The 18,622-nt window shown below is 38.3% G+C and overlaps 1 protein-coding gene and 1 pseudogene across 1 annotated transcript; both read left to right on the top strand.

Annotated features, from left to right (window-relative positions):
• Positions 1 to 7,468: 7,468 nt before the first annotated feature.
• Positions 7,469 to 8,281, top strand: LOC148720948 (uncharacterized; annotated as a pseudogene).
• A 5,070-nt stretch (positions 8,282 to 13,351) lies between these two features.
• Positions 13,352 to 15,092, top strand: LOC148720947 (5-hydroxytryptamine receptor 1B-like). The gene has a single exon (XM_088739137.1). The coding sequence runs from the start codon at positions 13,352 to 13,354 to the stop codon at positions 14,297 to 14,299; it is 948 nt and encodes a 315-aa protein (XP_088595263.1). The 3' UTR covers positions 14,300 to 15,092.
• The last annotated feature ends 3,530 nt before the right edge of the window (positions 15,093 to 18,622 follow it).

Raw genomic sequence — 18,622 nt, 5'->3', positions numbered from 1 at the left:
GAATAAGACAAGCACTTTGCTGTCCGTGGACTTAAATCCTCATCGAGTTATATTTGTATGAGTACTTTCAAAAAGGAGAGTCATAAAGACACGATTATTACATGAGAACGCAGGTCAATTATGTTATTAGATAGGAAGTATTAAGTAGTTTAAATGATATTGTTTTTGAGGTTTTTTCCATAGTATGGTGTGAATATTTTACTCGTTAATTTATGTTTTTCATGATTCTCTGTGAATATTTTCCTTAGTTTATGCTGTTTTTACGTTGATTTAAATCAATCATCGAACAATACTATTGATTTGTGTAACGCAAAGCCCTGTGGGGCTCTTACTTCTAATCAAGTAATCATTAGAATAAAATGGCCTGCTGTGTCAAAACAAAATCTGGGGCCTTATTGGCCTCGCTTTCGCACAACTCAAACCGGGCCGACCAAGCAGTCCGCCATGTTTACAATCGGTTGATAAAAGTAGAATGAAATGAATTTTGTATCGAGTATAAATAGTTTTTCACCAACCATCCTTTCATTTCCGATCTCGATTAATGAGGCATTTCGTTCATCTCAGTATTCAGCAAATGTATTTTTAAATACTTGGAGGAGAATCATAATCGTACAAGCGAATCGCATCAATGAAAATTTAATCACCCGTCGAATACCAGAAAACTGGCTTGATAAGAAAATATCTTCCTGTTTTTTTATCAAATTGACATTGCAAGAAAACAAATTGAATCTAAGGAGTAAAGGGCAAACTTTGGCTTGTAATTGTCCTGGATAATCACCTTGTACCGACTAACTCCAATGAGGAAAAATTTTGACATCTCTTAGAACGAGACAAACAGATAACAGATAACTGTTAGATAAGTTGATCAGATTTAGAGATTTTTCAGGATATTTTGCAAAGAAAAAGTACTTTCAAGTACTGATAACGCTGCAAGTTCAAGTAAGACAACATAGATTTTGCTGTAATTAAAGCCGAAAAAATGGATACGGCTGTTTTATTAGGCTGGATTATCAGATGAACGTGACCAAAATCTGACACGAGGTGAAACGTAGCATTGATCATGTGACCAGTCACGTTCCCCTCCGCTAATTGGCGGATTACAACAGTAATCAATTTGCTTTTCTTGGCAGTTCTCTTATCCTATGTGCCGTTCACAAGGAATCTTCCTTTTATTATTTGCACGTTAGGAGGGAAGATAGCTTGAACAGACTCGCAAAGCGAAGGATACCTGGAGGATCACAATAGCTTTTTCTTAATGTACCACTGCCTTGATGATGAACTGATAAATTATGGTGACCAGTAATATAAAAAACGGTGAGGTTGAGTTGTGTTGATCCCCTTTCTTAGGTACACATTCTCCTCTCAATCACAGCATTTCTTGGAAATACTTTTATCCGCGTTCCCTTTCGCAACGAATCTTCCCCCAACTGCCGTCCAAAGTTTTGTATCGTTGTCTGGCAACAACTGATCTGTTGTTGATTGGTCTTATTAACTAGTACCCTGGTCCCAGAGGTTTTCTTCTCTCTGATAAAATAGGATAAAACTCTTCTCGCCGAAAAAATCGGCGCCAAGCGCCGACAACGAGCTGCGAAGCAGCGAGCAGTAGAGAGAACTTCTGGTGGAGACCGTTGAGAACCTCACTTTGGTGCATTCAGCTGTTTTGACAGTTGATCAAATCTATCACTTTTCAACAGCCAATAGGAAACGTCAGTTTCAAACAAAAAAACTTAGGTTCGGGGGCTTTCGTGAATGTGTCGTTACATATGAAACTACTCTAGAGGGGATGGGAGCGCCAATGTTTTGAAATTACTATCTGTTAAAATACTGCTACACGTGCGACAGGTCTCCACCGTGTATCGACAAAGAAATTTAAATTAACTTTCACCTTTACATTTCCACGGTGTATTTATGAATAGAACTAATTACACTCCTGTCAAGCGCTTGAGCACTCGATCAGACGATTTTTGCAAAGTCTGTGGAGAAAACATAAAGATCACTGGCCGTTCACAGTATAATATTTTCTCCGACAAGAATAAAGAATTTCTCGACATCTTTCGGTCTGTGGTTGCTTCAGATGTTCAAGACACGAAGGATTTATCTCAGGTTTTATGTCAGAGATGCTATAGAACTGTTTTGAAATATTAAAAACTCCTAGAACAACTACAAGAACTTGAAAGACTTCGACTACACTATAAGGAATCTGTATGGGAAAGCACTGACATACAGCGCGAGAAGAGGTGCGCCAAAGACTCCACGGTTGATAATCATGGCATAAAGAATGCAAGGAAAAAAGCATGTACCTTTCCTGCAGCTCCAAAGAGCAAAAGAAAACTTTGTGTGCAAAATAACAATGACATAGAAGATCCTTTTTCAGCTTTGGATGTTGATTATTTCTGCGATTCGAGGGATCGAAAACGTAGTTGTGCACGAGCAGAGGTGAGAACATTCGAAGTAAACTCGATGATTTCTGTTACATTGTCGACACTCTTGTAACAGGTTTTACCCTAGTCCCAGAGGTTCTCTTGTCTCTAAGTTGAAAATGATGGACTTGCCGTAACCAGTTGGCAAGATGGCGAACACATCTTCACGATTAAGCAAAGCAAACAAAGCGTCGTTTTGTTCATTTGCGAGTTGATCTATCTCTGGAAAACGATTCTCCAGATTCAAATGACCTATTGTGTCAAAATAACGTTCCGATAACACCATGTTCTGATGATAAATATACTGAAATTTGTCTTCTTTTAAAGCATGTTTACAAGTCTCGTGGAGCAATGCGATCTTGTGGTGTGATACTTGCCACACTCCCGTGTATAATATTGGCAATGCAAAAGCTACCAACTGTCCGGTCCCTCGGTACGATATCGGAATACTACACCCTCCCCCACATATTTTTTCACTGGCCAATCACTGGTATCGAAAAAAAACAGCCAATCAGATCGCCACGATCATCAGCTGAATGCACCAAAGTGAGGTTCTCAACGATCTCCACCAGAGGTTCTCTCGACTGCTTGCTGTTTCGCAGCTCGTTGTCGGTGCTTGGCGCCGATTTTTTTAGGGAGAAGAGATTTATCCTATTTTTTTTAGAGAGAGGAGAACCTCTGGGACCAGGGTACTTAACTAGCCGCTCTACCTTTTTAATTTCCTGCACTCTTGAAAGCTGGATTCTTTTCCGATTCACACATGATTCACATACAGGCATAGCAGGCTATGTGTTATGCAAAGTGTCTTTATTTACTTTAACGGCCACAAGCGTGGAAAGAATTATCGCCCTGTTGTTGGGGTTGAGATACAAACGAATCTAGTGACTTTAAAGCGCATATGTGATATTGTAGCTCCGTTTTGGGTTGCATCCCTTGTCTGTGCTCTCTCTTACATCAGCAGTTGTCTCAGTCGCTTCCTACACAGAGCTTTTCAAATTATATTATTTTATGATACTATATGAGGCACAAGTTATTCATTGAGCAAGTTTTTATTCGTATTTTTTAAAAAAAGCGAACGAAAACACTAGAACCACGTCTTAATGTTTTTCAAGCGATGGCACTCACCATAAACACAACAGTGCATAAAAGAAACGATGATATGAATTCATGCATGGTAATGAAAAGCTAATGAGCCTTTTCGTTGGACTTTGCCGTCTTGTCTAACCACTTAAAGTTGTGGTGAAGGAGATCTGATTGATGAATTTTTTTCTTGACGGTAAAACAATAGAGCACATGACGTGAACGTCATAGTGCAATACCAGCCGGTCAAAACTAATGAGACAGTACTAAATTTAAATTTGTTCAGCTTAAATGGAAAAATGACCGGCCTTTATTCTGGGGCCTTTAAAAGGCTGAAGCTAATTAAAACGTCACAATATTGCTTTTAACTTACAAATCGTTTCCTTTTATTTGATAATGTAAATACAAGAAAGATCATTGAACGCTAAAAAAGAATTGGCATGTTTCCCATTTAAAAGGTTTTCGCGGCTGCATGTTTAAAGAGTAAACGTTGGTGAAAAGGCTAATGACCAAAGCAGGGTTCCATCACACATCTTAGAAGAAAAACAGACATGTCTTTTGACAGAGTAAGCAGTTCGTATAAGGGCTCTTGCCATGTATCGAACATGGCACCATGCAAAAAGGCTGTGTACAGTGCACAGTGGCTGCAGTTGGCGTTAATTGTTTGCTATGCACCATTCTTTATAGTGGCAGTTGTGGTCGCTCAAAGTAAAATATAATCATACATAATCGTCGCTCGGGACGAAGCAGTTGTCCTCATGTTCTTGAACACAACATGAAACCCGTTTCTTTACTGCTGGAGGATTAGTGAAGTAAGAGAGGCAATAAAGCAGACAATCAGACAAGCGCTTTGCTGTCCATGGAATTAGATCCTCTCTTAGTTATACTCGAATTGATACTTCAAAGCTGAGCAACGATTATTATTTGAGAACGCTCGTTGAATATGTCATCGTTGCTCGAGGTTTGCTGATAACTTTTTTTTTTTTTTCACTTTTTGCACGTGAATACGAAAATTCCTAGAACCGGTTCACAATATGTGGTGCATGCCATTGTTAAAATACAAAACTACCGCTACCGTTTTTTATAAAACAATAACATCCTAGAGGAAATTTCCGGAGCGAGAAGTACTTATGGTGCAGCAGGCTCAGGTAAGACAATACATTCCTTGCTGCAATTAAAGCCGAAAACTTGGAGACGGCTGTTTTTTAGGCTGGATTGTCAGATGAACGTAACCAAAAACCGACACAAGGTGGAACGCAGCTAAGATTTTATGACCAGTCATCACGGTTCCCCTTCGTTGATAGGTGGATTACAACAGTAATCAATTTTTTTGTCTGCTGTCAACATTCGCCTCTCCTTCACAGCTTTTCTTAGCAATTCTCTTATCCTAGGTGCCGTTCACAAGCATCTTCCTGTTATCCGCCGTCAACAGATTTTGTTAGCACATTGGGAGGAAAGATAGCTTGAACAAATTCGCTGTGCAAAGGATACCTGGAGTTGTGGATCCCATAACTTTTTCTTAATGTACCAGTGCCTTGCTGATAAAATGATGAATTTTGGTGACCAGTAATATAACAGAAGGTGAGGGTGACTTGAGTTTATCCCCCTTTCTTAGTGGTGCTCATTCTCCTGCCCACAGCATTTCTCGACAATTCTCTTATCCTTGTTGCCCTGCACAAGGAATCTTGCCTAGCAACAACTGATCTCTTGGTTGGTCTTGTCGACCCGCCTCTCTACCTTTTTTGATTTTCTGCACTCTTGAGAACCGCATCATTTTCCGATTCACACATGATTCACATATATACATAACAAGCTATGTGTTATGCGGAGTGTCTTTGTTTACTTTGACGGTCATAAGCGTGGACAGAATTATCGCCCTGTTGTTGGGGTTGAGATGCAAACGAAGAGTAACTTTGAAGCGCATATAAGCTATTGTAGTTCTGTTTTGGGTTGCATCCGTTGTCTGTCCTCTCTCTTACATCAGTAGTTTTCTCAATCGCTTCCCACACAAAGCTTTTCATATTATATTATTTTATGATATTATAAGATACTCAGGCAGTTATTGGTATATTTTATTTCTTAAGCTTATCATGAAAGAAAGCGAACGAAAACACTAGAACTACATCTTAAGAATGTTTTTCAAGCAACGACACTCGCCATAAATACAACAGTACATTAATGAAATGAAGATACGCATTTATGCATGGTAAAGGAAAGCTAACCAGACTTTTACCCAGTGGATTTTGCCGTCTTGTTTAACTTTCTTGTTAACGTTGCTCTTAAAGTTGTAGTAAAGGAGATCTGATTGATGAATCTGTTTCTTGACGGTAACACAACTTTGATTCCTTCTTCCTTCTAAAATAAAGCAATTGACGTTAATGTCATATTGCGATACGAGCCGGTCAAAACGAATGAAGCAGTAATAAATTTGAATTTGTTCAGTTTTACTTGAAAAATGACGGGCTTATTTTTTCTGGGGTTTTAAAATGATGAAGCTAATTAAAACGTCACAAACTGCTTTTAACTCACAAATTGTCTCTTTTGATTAGATAATGTATACTAAATACAAGGAACATCAATGAAAGTTAAAAGAAGTGGCAGTTTCTTGTTTAAAAGGATTTCGCGGCTGCATTTTAAGGAGTAAACGCCAGTGACAAGGGTGATGACAAAAGCAGGATTACATCACGTACATCTCAGAAGAAAAATAGACAGGTCTTTTGACAGAGCAAGCAGTTCGTATAAGGGCTCTATAAGGAAAGGGACCTCTATTGAGGAAGATTTTTAAGGTAGATGTTATTAAGAAGGTGAATTGGTCGTGGCTGGGCAGGTGCTGTGGAAACAAAATAATCTCTTGTCACAAACAGTTAAAATTAACCTACAGGAAACGACCCTTTTTTGTCTTAAAGAAATACTGTTGTCTTCTGTAAAAATTTTATTCAAAATATCCTTTCAGAAAATTTTAAGTATCAATGGTTTTGTTTTGATACCAGATCATTTGCCTAAACTTTCTTGAGTGAATTTGTTCAATGGGAAGAAAAAAACCACAATAACATTTTCCGTGGCAAAGAAACATAGTTTATGCAATTTATATACCATCTACCCTTCTTAGACAGTTCGCGTACTGAGAAGAAAGAGTTTCTATATCCAGTACTGAAATAATGATAGCAATGACTGTGTCCGTCATTCTGATTCAGCCTAAGATACCTAGAGATCAAGCAAACAGGTTTAGAAAACACCTTTGTTAAGTAATAAAATCTCCCTTTTTTTTTTGGTGTAAAGGGAGATTTGCCGATGCGCTCCTAATGGAGTCAGTTCATATGAATATTGTCCCAAATTAAACGTAACACTCCATCTTCTCCACTCACTTAAAGGTGAATTTTCTACCTGAGAAGATATAGTTGACAATAATTTGGAAATAATGATAGTATCAAAGATGTATGTACGTTTCACTCTCGATGCCGGCGAATTCATTCATATTTTGGTCACTTCACCTGAATGAACTTTCATCAATGTGGGTGCTAATCAAGTTTTCATCTTATTTGTGTGAAGTTAAGACTTGAATCATTAGCCGCCTCAACAAATTGGAATTGCGAAGTTAAATAACTTGGTCTAAGAAAAAATTGAATTCGTAACAATCTCCAAATTTATCATATCATTTAGATGTAAATTAATTCGAATATATTAAAATAGTTTTGTATCCGAGCGATTGTTTATCGCACTGTTAAAATACTGATATTTCAGCTGTCTCCATTTTTTCCTATTATTGCTTCTTCATCTCTAAGGCACCCAACAGTTTTTTGACACACTTTAAATGAGTAAACGTTGGTGAGGAAGTCTTTATGTGTTTATTTAAAGAAAATTTAGTTATCGTCGCTCGGCATGCGCTGTTTTCGACGAAATATTTCTTGTTCCAAGAACATACAACCTCTGTACAAGAAGAAGGAAACGAATAATAATAATAATAACGCCAACAAAAGATCCAAGAAGAGAGGTGGCAAGAAAAGTTCCTCTCGGCCAGGTGGGAAGACGACAACCTGAATCAAAGGGGGTGTTGGGATTGGCTGAGGAGCTGGACGGAGGTACCCTCGCACACTATTGCGCGGATTGTAGAGTCATACGAGCAGCTTACACCAACAAAGCTGTATACAGCGATGAAAGTGAGAACAACACAGGTCAATGATATTATGTGTAGGATGTGTAACAAAGCACACGAGAGCCTTCCCCGTGTCTTGCCCGGCTGCCCGGCTCTCGCGCAAAAAAAGTACTTGTCGAGACACGATGCGCCCCTCAAGGTCTTGTTTTTCGAGAAGCTGAGGGATTTGGAACTGATAGATGCGGTCCCCCCCTGGTACTCGTCCGTAGATCCTAAACCAGTCTATGAGTCCCAGGAGGCCAAGGCCTTCTGGGATATTCCAGTGTATGCGGAGCGCAGTTTTGTGAAGCAGAACAGAGTAGATGCGCGTTTCATTGACGTCAAGAAGAAAGAGGTGATAGCTGTGGAGATGTCGTGCCCGTGGATAGACAACCGGCTGACGAAGACCGAGGAGAAGACTGCAAAGTATGGTCCTTTGAGGTGGGAGATGGCTCAGCAGTATCCAGGATACACCATCAAACAACATGATATCATCATTGATGCCCTGGGTGGATAGTCGAGAAATGTGGACGTGTCTATGATAGAGCTATTCGGAGGCCGGGGAGAGGTGATCCTAAGAAAAATGCAGAAAGCTGTCCTTTCGAAAACTTTGAACATTTCAAGAACTTTTAAAATTATCACCAGATAGCTAAGGAGCTCACTTATATAACTTTTAGAGACTTTTCGCAACTAAGTTTCTTGTATTTATCAGATTATTAGATATATATATATATGTATTTTATCATTTAATTTTTATTGATTTATTTATTTACGTTTTCAAAGTTTAGGAAGATTCTATTCCTACGCGCAGCCTGAGCCACGTTTATCGCCCCAGTCTGTGTATGATCTTATGGCAAACATAAGTTTTTACAACTGTCGGATAATAATAATAATAATAATAATAATATAATAATAATAATAAAGTATTTATAAAGCGCACACTCCACTATTTGTCCATGGCGCTTTACATCAATAAGTTAAAAATCATCTAAAAATTAAAAGGGTCAAAAAGCTTGTTTAAAAAGATGTTTTTAAATGTCGTTTAAAAATGTCTATCGAACTACTGGATCTTAGTTCAAGTGGGATCGAGTTCCATAGTCTCGGTGCCGCCGCAGCAAACGCTCTCTCTCCATATGTTTTCAGTCTAGCTTTCGGGGTCGCCAGAAGGTGTTGAGAGGACGATCTTATTTCCGTTCAGAGGTGTGGTGCTTTAGTAATTCACTGATGTAGGAAGGCGCTATTCCGTTGAGAGCTTTGTAGACCAGTGGGAGAATTTTAAAAGATATACGGTAACGGACAGGTAGCCAGTGAAGCTGTTTGAGGAGGGGGGTTATATGATCAAATTTCCTAGTACGTGTAACAACTCGAGCTGCTGTGTTTTGAATGGATTGCAATCTTGAAATTAGATGTTGTGGAAGACCATAAAGCAGAGAATTGCAGCTATTCCAATTTCGCTGCAGTAACAAAGGCATGAACAACAATTTTGGAACTCTCCTACTCAATGTACTTTCTGATTTTGGCGATTTCTTATGTGATAATGAGAAGACTTGCAAATTGATTTTATGTGGTCCTTAAAGTTAAAACATTTATCAAAGACGGCGCCGAGATTACGAGCTGAGGATGATGGTACAACTGTCACGTTGCCAATTTGAAGAGAGTCTAAAGGAGGTCTGGGACGATACCTTGAGCTGATGAAAACAACTTCAGTTTTGTTTTGATTTAGTTTAAGCTTGTTGATAACCATCCAGTTATCTATATCACGGACACATTGCTCGATAGTAGTTTTACAATCTACCATTTTATCAAGACAGTCAGTTTTAAATGCCACATAGAGCTGAGTGTTGTCAGCGTAGAAATGATACTCTAAGTTGTAACGCTTAATAAGGTCAGCAAGAGGAGAGGTATATAGTAGGTATAAAAGAGGGCCAAGGACTGATTCCTGTGGGACGCCGCGTTCCAAGAGACGTTAAGAGGATTTGCCTTTATTCACATTAACAAACTGTTTTCGTGATGTTAAATGAGATCTTAGCGAGGCGAGCACTGTTCCTTTGATCCCAAAACGACGAGATAACCTTCATAATAAGATGGAATGATCTACAGTATCAAAGGCAGCAGATAGGTCAAGTAAAAGTAGAATAGCAGTGTTATTGTTATCAATAGCGGTGAGAATATCATTTTGAACTCTAACGAGGGCCGTTTCAGTACTATGAAATGGCTTTATATGCGGACTGAAATGTCACGTCAAGATGTTGCCTCGGTATATGGTCATTCAATTGCAAAGCAACAGCCTTCTCTATTAGCTTGGACACAAATGTTAGATTTGAGATTGGGCGGAAAATTTTTAATTGCTCAAAAATCAGCATCCTGTTTCTTGAGAAGCGATTTTAATACCGTGAGCAACTTTCAAAGCACATGGCATCACACCATTCTTGAGGGAAAAGTTTATAATAGGCGAGGTTAGTGCAGGTAGGATGATGGGAAAGCATGTTTTTAGAACAGATGCTGGAAGTGGATCGAAGTCACATGATTTTGTTAATGTCTTCGCAGCTAATTTCTTTACCATATCCAAAGTAACTTACTAAAAGTTGTGAATCTGCACATCTCACAGAGGTCTGTCAATAGTATGAGATGAACTGAGGTCATTCTCAGGAACTCTCTATAAACGCATTGTGTATCTTGTCAATTTTACTGATGAAAAAATTGTTGAATGCATCCGCGAGGCTGATGGAATCAGGAAAACAGGAAGGATAGTGTTGTACTTTCTGTTTCTGAAGTAATTTGTTAACAGTTTTAAATAACATCCTCTGATCACCTGAGAAATCACTGATAACGGTGGTGTAATAAGATGATTTCGCTGAGTCTATTAAATTGTTAACAACACTGCATTAGTGAACGTGTAGTTCGCGATCACTTGGAAGTAGGGTAGAACGCCACTTTCTTTCTAGTTTTCTTCTAATGCGCTTATTTTGAGCAATCTCAGTTGAATACCAGGGTGCTGATGGACGAACTATAACCACACGTTGCTTGATAGGTGCATGTCGGTCTAACAACAAGCGCAGCACATTATCATATTGATACACCAAGATGTCTAAGTGATAAGATGGTTCTTTAATTAAAGCGGAATTATTAATGTCATCACAGAGGGCATCATAGTCAATTGAACGTAGTTTTCGATAGTTCCTAGTTTCCTTCCTGGACTGAGGTTTCTGTAGCAGCAGTTTAATTTTTACAGCAGAATGATCTGAGATCACGGGGTCAAAAATTAAACTATCAGTATAAAATGCGTCATTTGGATTTGGTAATCGCAAGATCAAGAATATGACTGCTAATATGAGTGGCTTCGGTGACATGTTGCCTGAGATTGTAGGACTCCAGAATATCCACGAACCTTCTAGCTTCAAAATTATCGCCATCATCCACATGTAGGTTAAATACGGAACAATATCGACAACAAATTCACTAGAGGTGGAGCACAGGCGAAAACGTGTGGAGAACTGCTAAGCTCCCACTCTTTGGAGGGTGGGCCTCAACAAGAATCAGCAGCAGTTAACACTCTCCTATCCATCACAGCGTTTCTTGACAATTCTCTTATCCTTGTTCCCCTTCAAAAAGAGTCTTCCCTTCAGCTCTCATTGTTTTCATGACTAACTTCATCGGAAACCTCACTGAGTTCAGTTAACGGGTAGGTGGCACTATCATTGACAGCATCCTCTAAATCGATCGACGCTAATAGCTTTCGTCTTCTATATAGGTCGTAAAGGACATCTGAGTCGAATAAAAACCCGAGAAAAAAATTCGAGATTTGGTCCGCAATGTTAAAAATTGGCAGATGGAGTGACAGCTTCGACTCCATTTTCTTTATTCTGAAAGAGCGCGCCCTTTCAACCAATGACAGCGCGTGTTATATCCGAACTCTATTATAAATTTTATTAGATAGTAAGAGATAAGAAGCTCAAATAATATTGTTGTTCGAGGTTTGTACATAGTCTGTTGGGAATATTTCATTTGTTAATTTATGTTTTTTTTGTGTTGTGAATACTTCCCCCATCAATTTATGCTATTTATGAGATACAATGAAATATATGAAGTTCATATATTTTGTACTGCGGTATTAGATACATATGATGGACGATCCTCGCAGTAGATAGCGCTATTTAAGCAATAGCGAAAATCAGACCTGAAAAAAATCAGGCCTGTACGGGATTCGAACCACTGACCTCTGCGATACTAGTGCAGCGCTCTACCAATTGAGCTAACAAGCATAGCGCTATCTACTGCGAGGATCGTGCATCATATGTATCTAATACCGCAGTACAAAATATATGAACTTCATATATTTCATTGTATCTCATTTATCACTTTCACGGGTTTATTACGAATCAACTTAACGGCCTGCTACCAGTTGGCTTGTTAGCTCAATTGGTAGAGCGCTGCACTAGTATCGCAGAGGTCAGTGGTTCGAATCCCGTACAGGCCTGATTTTTTTCAGGTCTGATTTTCGCTATTGCTTAAATAGCGCTATCTACTGCGAATATCGTGCATCTTATGCTTTTTATGTTTATTAATGTCAATCATCGAACAATACTACTGATTTCTGTAGCGCAAAGCCCTGTGGGGCTGTCACTTCTAATCGAGTAATTATTAAAACAAAATGGCTTGTTGTGTCCACTACATAGCTTTCTTTTAACGGAAACAACTGAAAGAAAGGCTCTTTTCAAGAGTATTGTTCGTGCTAGCTAGCTACCAATGATCATGAATACGGCAAGGCACAATTGAAGAAAGATATGCATACATTTTACTTTCATGTATGATCTTCTTTTAGCAATAGAAAAGTATTCGATAAAACTTCAAAGAGTAGTTAGACAGAGTTTTTTTAATTTCAACGTTTTTTTCCTAACTTAAAGAAAGAGGCTTACCATTGATGCCATATTGCCAAACGAGTTGCATTGGTCGACGTTTAGTCTCGGATTTGTTTCTTATCAGAAAAATTTCCGTAATGCTTTTAGATATGTAAAAAGGTTCCGTTGCTTGTGTATGTTAAACAAACTTTAAGAATGCGTATGAAATAAAATTGACCATAACCGGCTGTTTTAGTTTCTTTATTTTTAGCTTGCTTAGGCTGATAACGATTCAAGCTTCAACTTTACGCAAATGACATGTATTCATAGTTAGTAAATTTATTTTCCGAGGGCCGCAAAGTTATTAGCCTTTGGTTATCAAGTGTTAACCCTCTTTAGATAAATTCTTTATTATTATTATCATTATTGTTGTATGAACATTTGATTGACACCCTAACCTGTCAATAAAACTAAGTCAGCTTACGAGCTGGTTCTCGTTATCAGCATTGCGGTACGTCGTACTGAAGCGTTGATAATGAGCGCCTCGCCGTGGGCTAAGTAATAAGGGATAGTTTGTCGCACATAGAAAACAATAACAATGTTCCAGGTGTTTATATAAATTTGCCTCTTATTCCATTTTCATACGTGATATACCAGACAAGTTAAAGCCACGAAAATAAGCTTTTTGACACAACAGACAAATTTGTCTGTGACGTTTCTTAAACGAGTAAAAAGTGATGAGAAAATCTTTATCTTATTATTATGCAGGAAATGAGTAAGTTTATAGTGATTGTTGTTGTGTTGCTGTTTTGATGAAATATTCGTTTTCGCTACAATCACAGATAACCTCAGTTCAAGAAAAAGGAAACGAATACAGAATCATGTCGACAACAAATTTCACTGGAGGTGGAACAGAGACCAAGACATTTCAAAAACTGTATTGTTCCCCCTCTTTGGTTGGTGGGCTTCAACAAGAATTTAAAATTTCTCTCCTAAAAATCTACATTCTCCTCTCCATCACAACATTTCTTGGAAATTCTCTTATCCTCGTTGCCCTCCACAAAGAGTCTACCCTTCATCCGCCGTCCAAACTCTTGTATCGTTGTCTGGCAACAACTGATCTGTTGGTTGGTCTTGTTGCCCAGCCTCTCCAAGCTACCTATTGGATGTCCGTGGCTCGCGAACAATGGATTCTTTGTCGATACGCATATGACGCCAAATTTCTTACAGGCTATACATTATGTGGAGTGTCTTTGATGACAATGACCGCCATAAGCGTGGACAGACTTCTCGCCCTGCTGTTGGGGCAAAGATACAAACAAATTGTAACTTTGAAGCGCACATACATCATCATAGCTGCCTTTTGGATTGTATCTACTGTCAATGCCTTATCCTACACATTAGATTACCGTATAGTCAATTGGTATGGCCATATAGTTATACCATCTTGCCTTGTTATTTCAGTCGCCTCGTATATAAAAATTTTTCGGGGTCTCAGTAATCATCAGGGTCAAGTACAAGATCGTGTCCAACAACAGCCGAGCCAATCAAATTCACTGAACATGGCGCGATACAAAAGGGCAGTGTATAGTGCACTGTGGGTGCAGTTAGCATTGGTAGTTTGCTATGCACCATCCTTTATAGTGGCAGTTGTAATCGCTGACAGTAAAACATATTCATCACACTTAGTGGTATTAAGGGGAGCAGCAGGTGTCTTAATTTACTTTAACTCGACTTTAAACCCTTTCCTTTACTGCTGGAAGATAAGCGAAGTAAGACAAGCAGTGAAGCAGACAATAAGACAAGCGCTTTGTTGTCCATGGAGTTAGGTTATCCTCGACTTCTTTTAAACCTGAAAGTGTTTACACAATTATTTTATGAAAACGCCCGTCAATGTTATTAGATAGGACGAAGTAAGAAGTTCAAATAACATTGTTGTTCGAGGAACTATTTTATCTGTTAATGAATTTCTTTTTGTGTTGTGAATATTTTCCCCTTTATAGTATGCATTTTATGTTTATTAATGTCAATCATCGAACAATACTCTTAATTTCTGTAAAGCAAAGCCCTGTGCGGCTCTCACTCTTAATCGAGTAATCATTAGAACAAAATGGCTTGTTGTGTGCACTAAATAGCTTTCTTTTAACGGAAACAACTGAAAGAAAGGCAATGGAACACTAACCCTATTTTTTCAAGGGTGTTGTTCGTGCTAGCTAGCTACCAATGATCATGTATACGGCAAGGCATAATTGAAGAAAGATATGCATGCATTTTACTTTCATGTTTAATCTTCTTTTAGTAATAGAAAAGTATTGGAGAAAAGTTCAAAGAGTAGTTGAAGGGAGTTTTTTTAATTTCAAGGCTTTTTTCCTGACCTAAAGAAAAAGGCTTTTTATTGATGTCATATTGCCAAACGAGTTGTATTGGTCGAAGTTTAGTCTCGAATTTGTTTTGCTATCAGAAAAATTAGTATCTCTTGTGACAGAAATAAGCATCACTTATTGAATAAGGGAACGTTGCTAAAAAATTTTCTGTGATAGCAATGGCACATACGTCTATATATATATGTCCTTCATTCTGATTCAGCCTGAGATACCTGGAGATTAAACAAACAGGCTAAACAAACACCTTTGTTAAGTAATAATTTAGAAGTCTCTCATTTTTTTTGCGGTGTGAAAGGAGATGACTTATTTATGTGCTACAAAGGAAGAAAGTTTTAGGTGATCATCACCAGGAGGAAGTCCTTTGAAGGAAACATTCCTTACTGCAATAAACAGATTATCTGTGAGAAAAAGGGAAATGGCCGCTCATCAAACTGCAGAATTACTTCAGAAAGGACATGTCAGTAACAACACCAAATCATTGTTTTCGATCAATTGCACTTGGCATCTCTGTCAGTGTATAACTTATGCAAAAAGCCCATAATTTTTTTTCAATTATTTCCAGGCTGATGAGTAAATTATCTTGAACTCTGTATCTGATCGGAAGTTCAGTTTCCCGAAGCTGATAATACTTTTAAAGATTTCGAAATGAAAAAAATAGGTTAAACATTGATCAATGATGAACCCATTCAGAAAATTTTGTTCTGAATTGAGGGATCTTTTCTATCGTATTGTGAAATGAGGACAACATCACACATTTCTGATGGTGCATAGATTCTCCAGGAGATAGGAAAATTTCTATCACTCAGGGCGAATAAGGTTGACAATTTTTTAATCTTATCGGAGATCTTTATAAGAGAAAAGGCAGATGAAATATAGGAGATTGTCTGTTACAGACAGAGGATTCCCTAATGTATGATAATCGGTACAGATGACCTTCAAGAAAGTCCCGGACAAAATTGACGTAACATGTGACAGAACAAGCGGTTTGTGTGTACATGACAAGTTAGAAAGAAAACGCCGCTGGCAATAGTCCTGAATAATAGCAAGCCAAAGTTATTCTATGTGCATTGGATCCAATTTCATTTATTCCAAAGTCTTGCTAATAAAAAGACAAGAAAGGCATTTCTGTATCAAGCAAGCTTTCACCTATACAGCAGGTGATTGACTTCTTCTTGCAGCAATTTCCGTGTGTGATCAACGATTATCCTTTGATTACAGTTAAAGTTATCAAGCAAGCTTTCATCTATACAGCAGGTGATTGACTTCTTCTTGTAGCGATTTCCGTGTGTGATCAACGATTATCCTTTGATTACAGTTAAAGTTACATTCGAACAGTGAAGTGAACAAAATATTCTATTAAAAATATTAAAATATTAAAAATATCGGTATCAGAGACAAAGGGATGGATAGTGCAACCCTACTTACACTCTATTCACAATTTATTTCATTCGACCTCTTTATTTATTTGTTAAACTTCCACTGAGTTAAAAAATAAGCTCAATAGCAAAACGAAAAGCGAAATGCAAAAAGCTCAGTGAGGAATAATCACAAAAGAGCGAGCTCCAACTAGGTGAAAGTCCTCCGAAAAAAAAAAAAAAAAAAGAAATTGGTGATATAAGACTAATTTAATGTCTTAAAAATATCTATATAAAATATGCAAATTCCTGAAATATATAAAATATACGTAAGTATAATAGTTTATAAGTAATTAGAAGCAACACTGGCGGAAACCAATTAAATTCCTGGTGGCAAAGCATTTAGGACACAAGGACTTCCAAGTAAAAACGCTGTCCTGATCGAACGTTTCGATAAGGGCTTTTTTGTAACGTTTAATTAATGATCCGTTGAAAGAAATAACACTAGATAAAGTTCTTAATGACAAAGGCAAAGAATTCCATAACTTAACAGTTCTGTTGAAATAGCTACGTTGAAAGAGAGACGTTCTACATTCCAAAGGCTGATAATCTACTGAGGAACAACTATTACGATCGAGTAGATCTAACTATTACTTTGGGCTGAATAAACTCTGTGATATCGATGTTATAGATGCCATTAATGGCCTTAAAGAAAAATAAATAAATCTCTGATTTCATACCAGTACGACTCTGGCAATAGGTTCAGTTAAATAAGCCTTTCTTTGTAGGGAATAAGAGCTAAAATATACTTTGTTGCTCTACGTTGAACTGCTTCGATTGTTCGAAGACCACCAATATGTAAGGGACTCCACACCTCACTTGCATAACCCAGATGAGATCGCACCACGCTCAGGTACAAGGAACGCTTGACTGTAGGTCCAAAACTAGGGTCAGATGTTCTGTAGAGAAAACCCAGCAATTTGTTAGCTTTGGATGATATGGAATAAAAGTGGGAACTCCATTTTAGATCGGTATTAAGAATAACACCAAGATCTTTTTGGGTATCGGTCTGAGAAATGATATGATTTCCAATATGATAGGAGCCTTGAAGTGGAGATTTCTTTCGAGTTACACGTATGGCTTCGCACTTCTTGAGATTAAACTTCATGCGCCAGTTAGTAAACCATTCAAGCACTTTATCAATATCCTGTTGAAAATTAGTTATATCAGACTCGGTGTGGATAGTGCGAGCAAGCTTGGTATCATCTGCGAAAAGGTAAGCCATAGTAGAGCTAGATAACACATCTGGTAAATCATTAATATGCCATAGGAAGAGCAGTGGCCCCAGAATACTTCCCTGGGGTACTCCTGAGAGCACAGGTAAGGATGAAGATGTTGCGCCTATGATTAACACTTTCTGGGACCTATTTGTAAGATAATCTGCGAACCATTGGAACAGAGAGCCATCAATGGCAGAAGCTGCAAGTTTTTGTAATAGAAGGGAGTGAGAGACAGTGTCAAATGCTTTAAACAGGTCCAAGTAAACAACATCAGATTGGAGAGAGTTATCCAGGGCCTGTCCGATTTTATGAAGAAAGCAAAGTATCTGGGTGACTGTCGAGCGACAACTCAGAAATCCATGTTGCCGAGTCGATAAGGAACTGCTAAGATGGGTGATCAATCTATTGAAAATACATCTTTGGAGAACTTTGGATAAGGTACAAAGTAGGGAAATAGGTCTGTAATTCTCTTATTCGTCGGGAGCCTATAGCTACTCTCGCCTAGGCGTTGAGCGAGTAAAACACATCTTTTGTAATTCCCAAACCTCTCGCTTATTTCATATCTTTACGACCGCACGCTGAGCCAAGAACCTATCATAGACTCTACATTGTCAAAATGAAGACAAATCAGCTCGATTAAGTACTATCGGCTTCGTGTAATGCCTAAGTGTGTGCTTGCGGTGTTCTGAACCGAAGATCGACATGCAACACATCATTTTGCATTAGAGTTTCCTAGCACACATGAATGGGATTTTCCGTATTACGCATACAATCGCGCCTGCGCATTACCTTCTCCATTCCCCTAACTAGTTGCGAGCCCACAATGCAGTCGGCCGGTCATGCTAAAAATAGCGCCTTGTATGTACGGACGCACTGTCATAACCTACCAAAGTTTGGTGGTTCCACCAAATGTTATCGGTTTGATGGGTGTCTGTTTTTACTACCATTTTCTGAGTATGGGGCTACGCTGCTCGCGCAGCATCCAAACCTTAATTTGTACCAAGATCCAAATAAACTAATAGCAGTGTTTCTTCTTTGAAATTCGGATGAAAAGTGTCTGTTTTCTAAAGATACCTGTCACTTTTTATCTCATTGAATGGCTGGGTTTTGTTTTTATTTTAGAGAATCTAATT

This window comes from Stylophora pistillata, chromosome 11 (genome assembly GCF_964205215.1).
Source record: "Stylophora pistillata chromosome 11, jaStyPist1.2, whole genome shotgun sequence".
In the NCBI taxonomy this organism is placed as follows: Eukaryota; Metazoa; Cnidaria; class Anthozoa; order Scleractinia; family Pocilloporidae; genus Stylophora; species Stylophora pistillata.
Note: the sequence above shows the minus strand (reverse complement) of the source record. Positions and strands in the feature narration are given on the sequence as shown.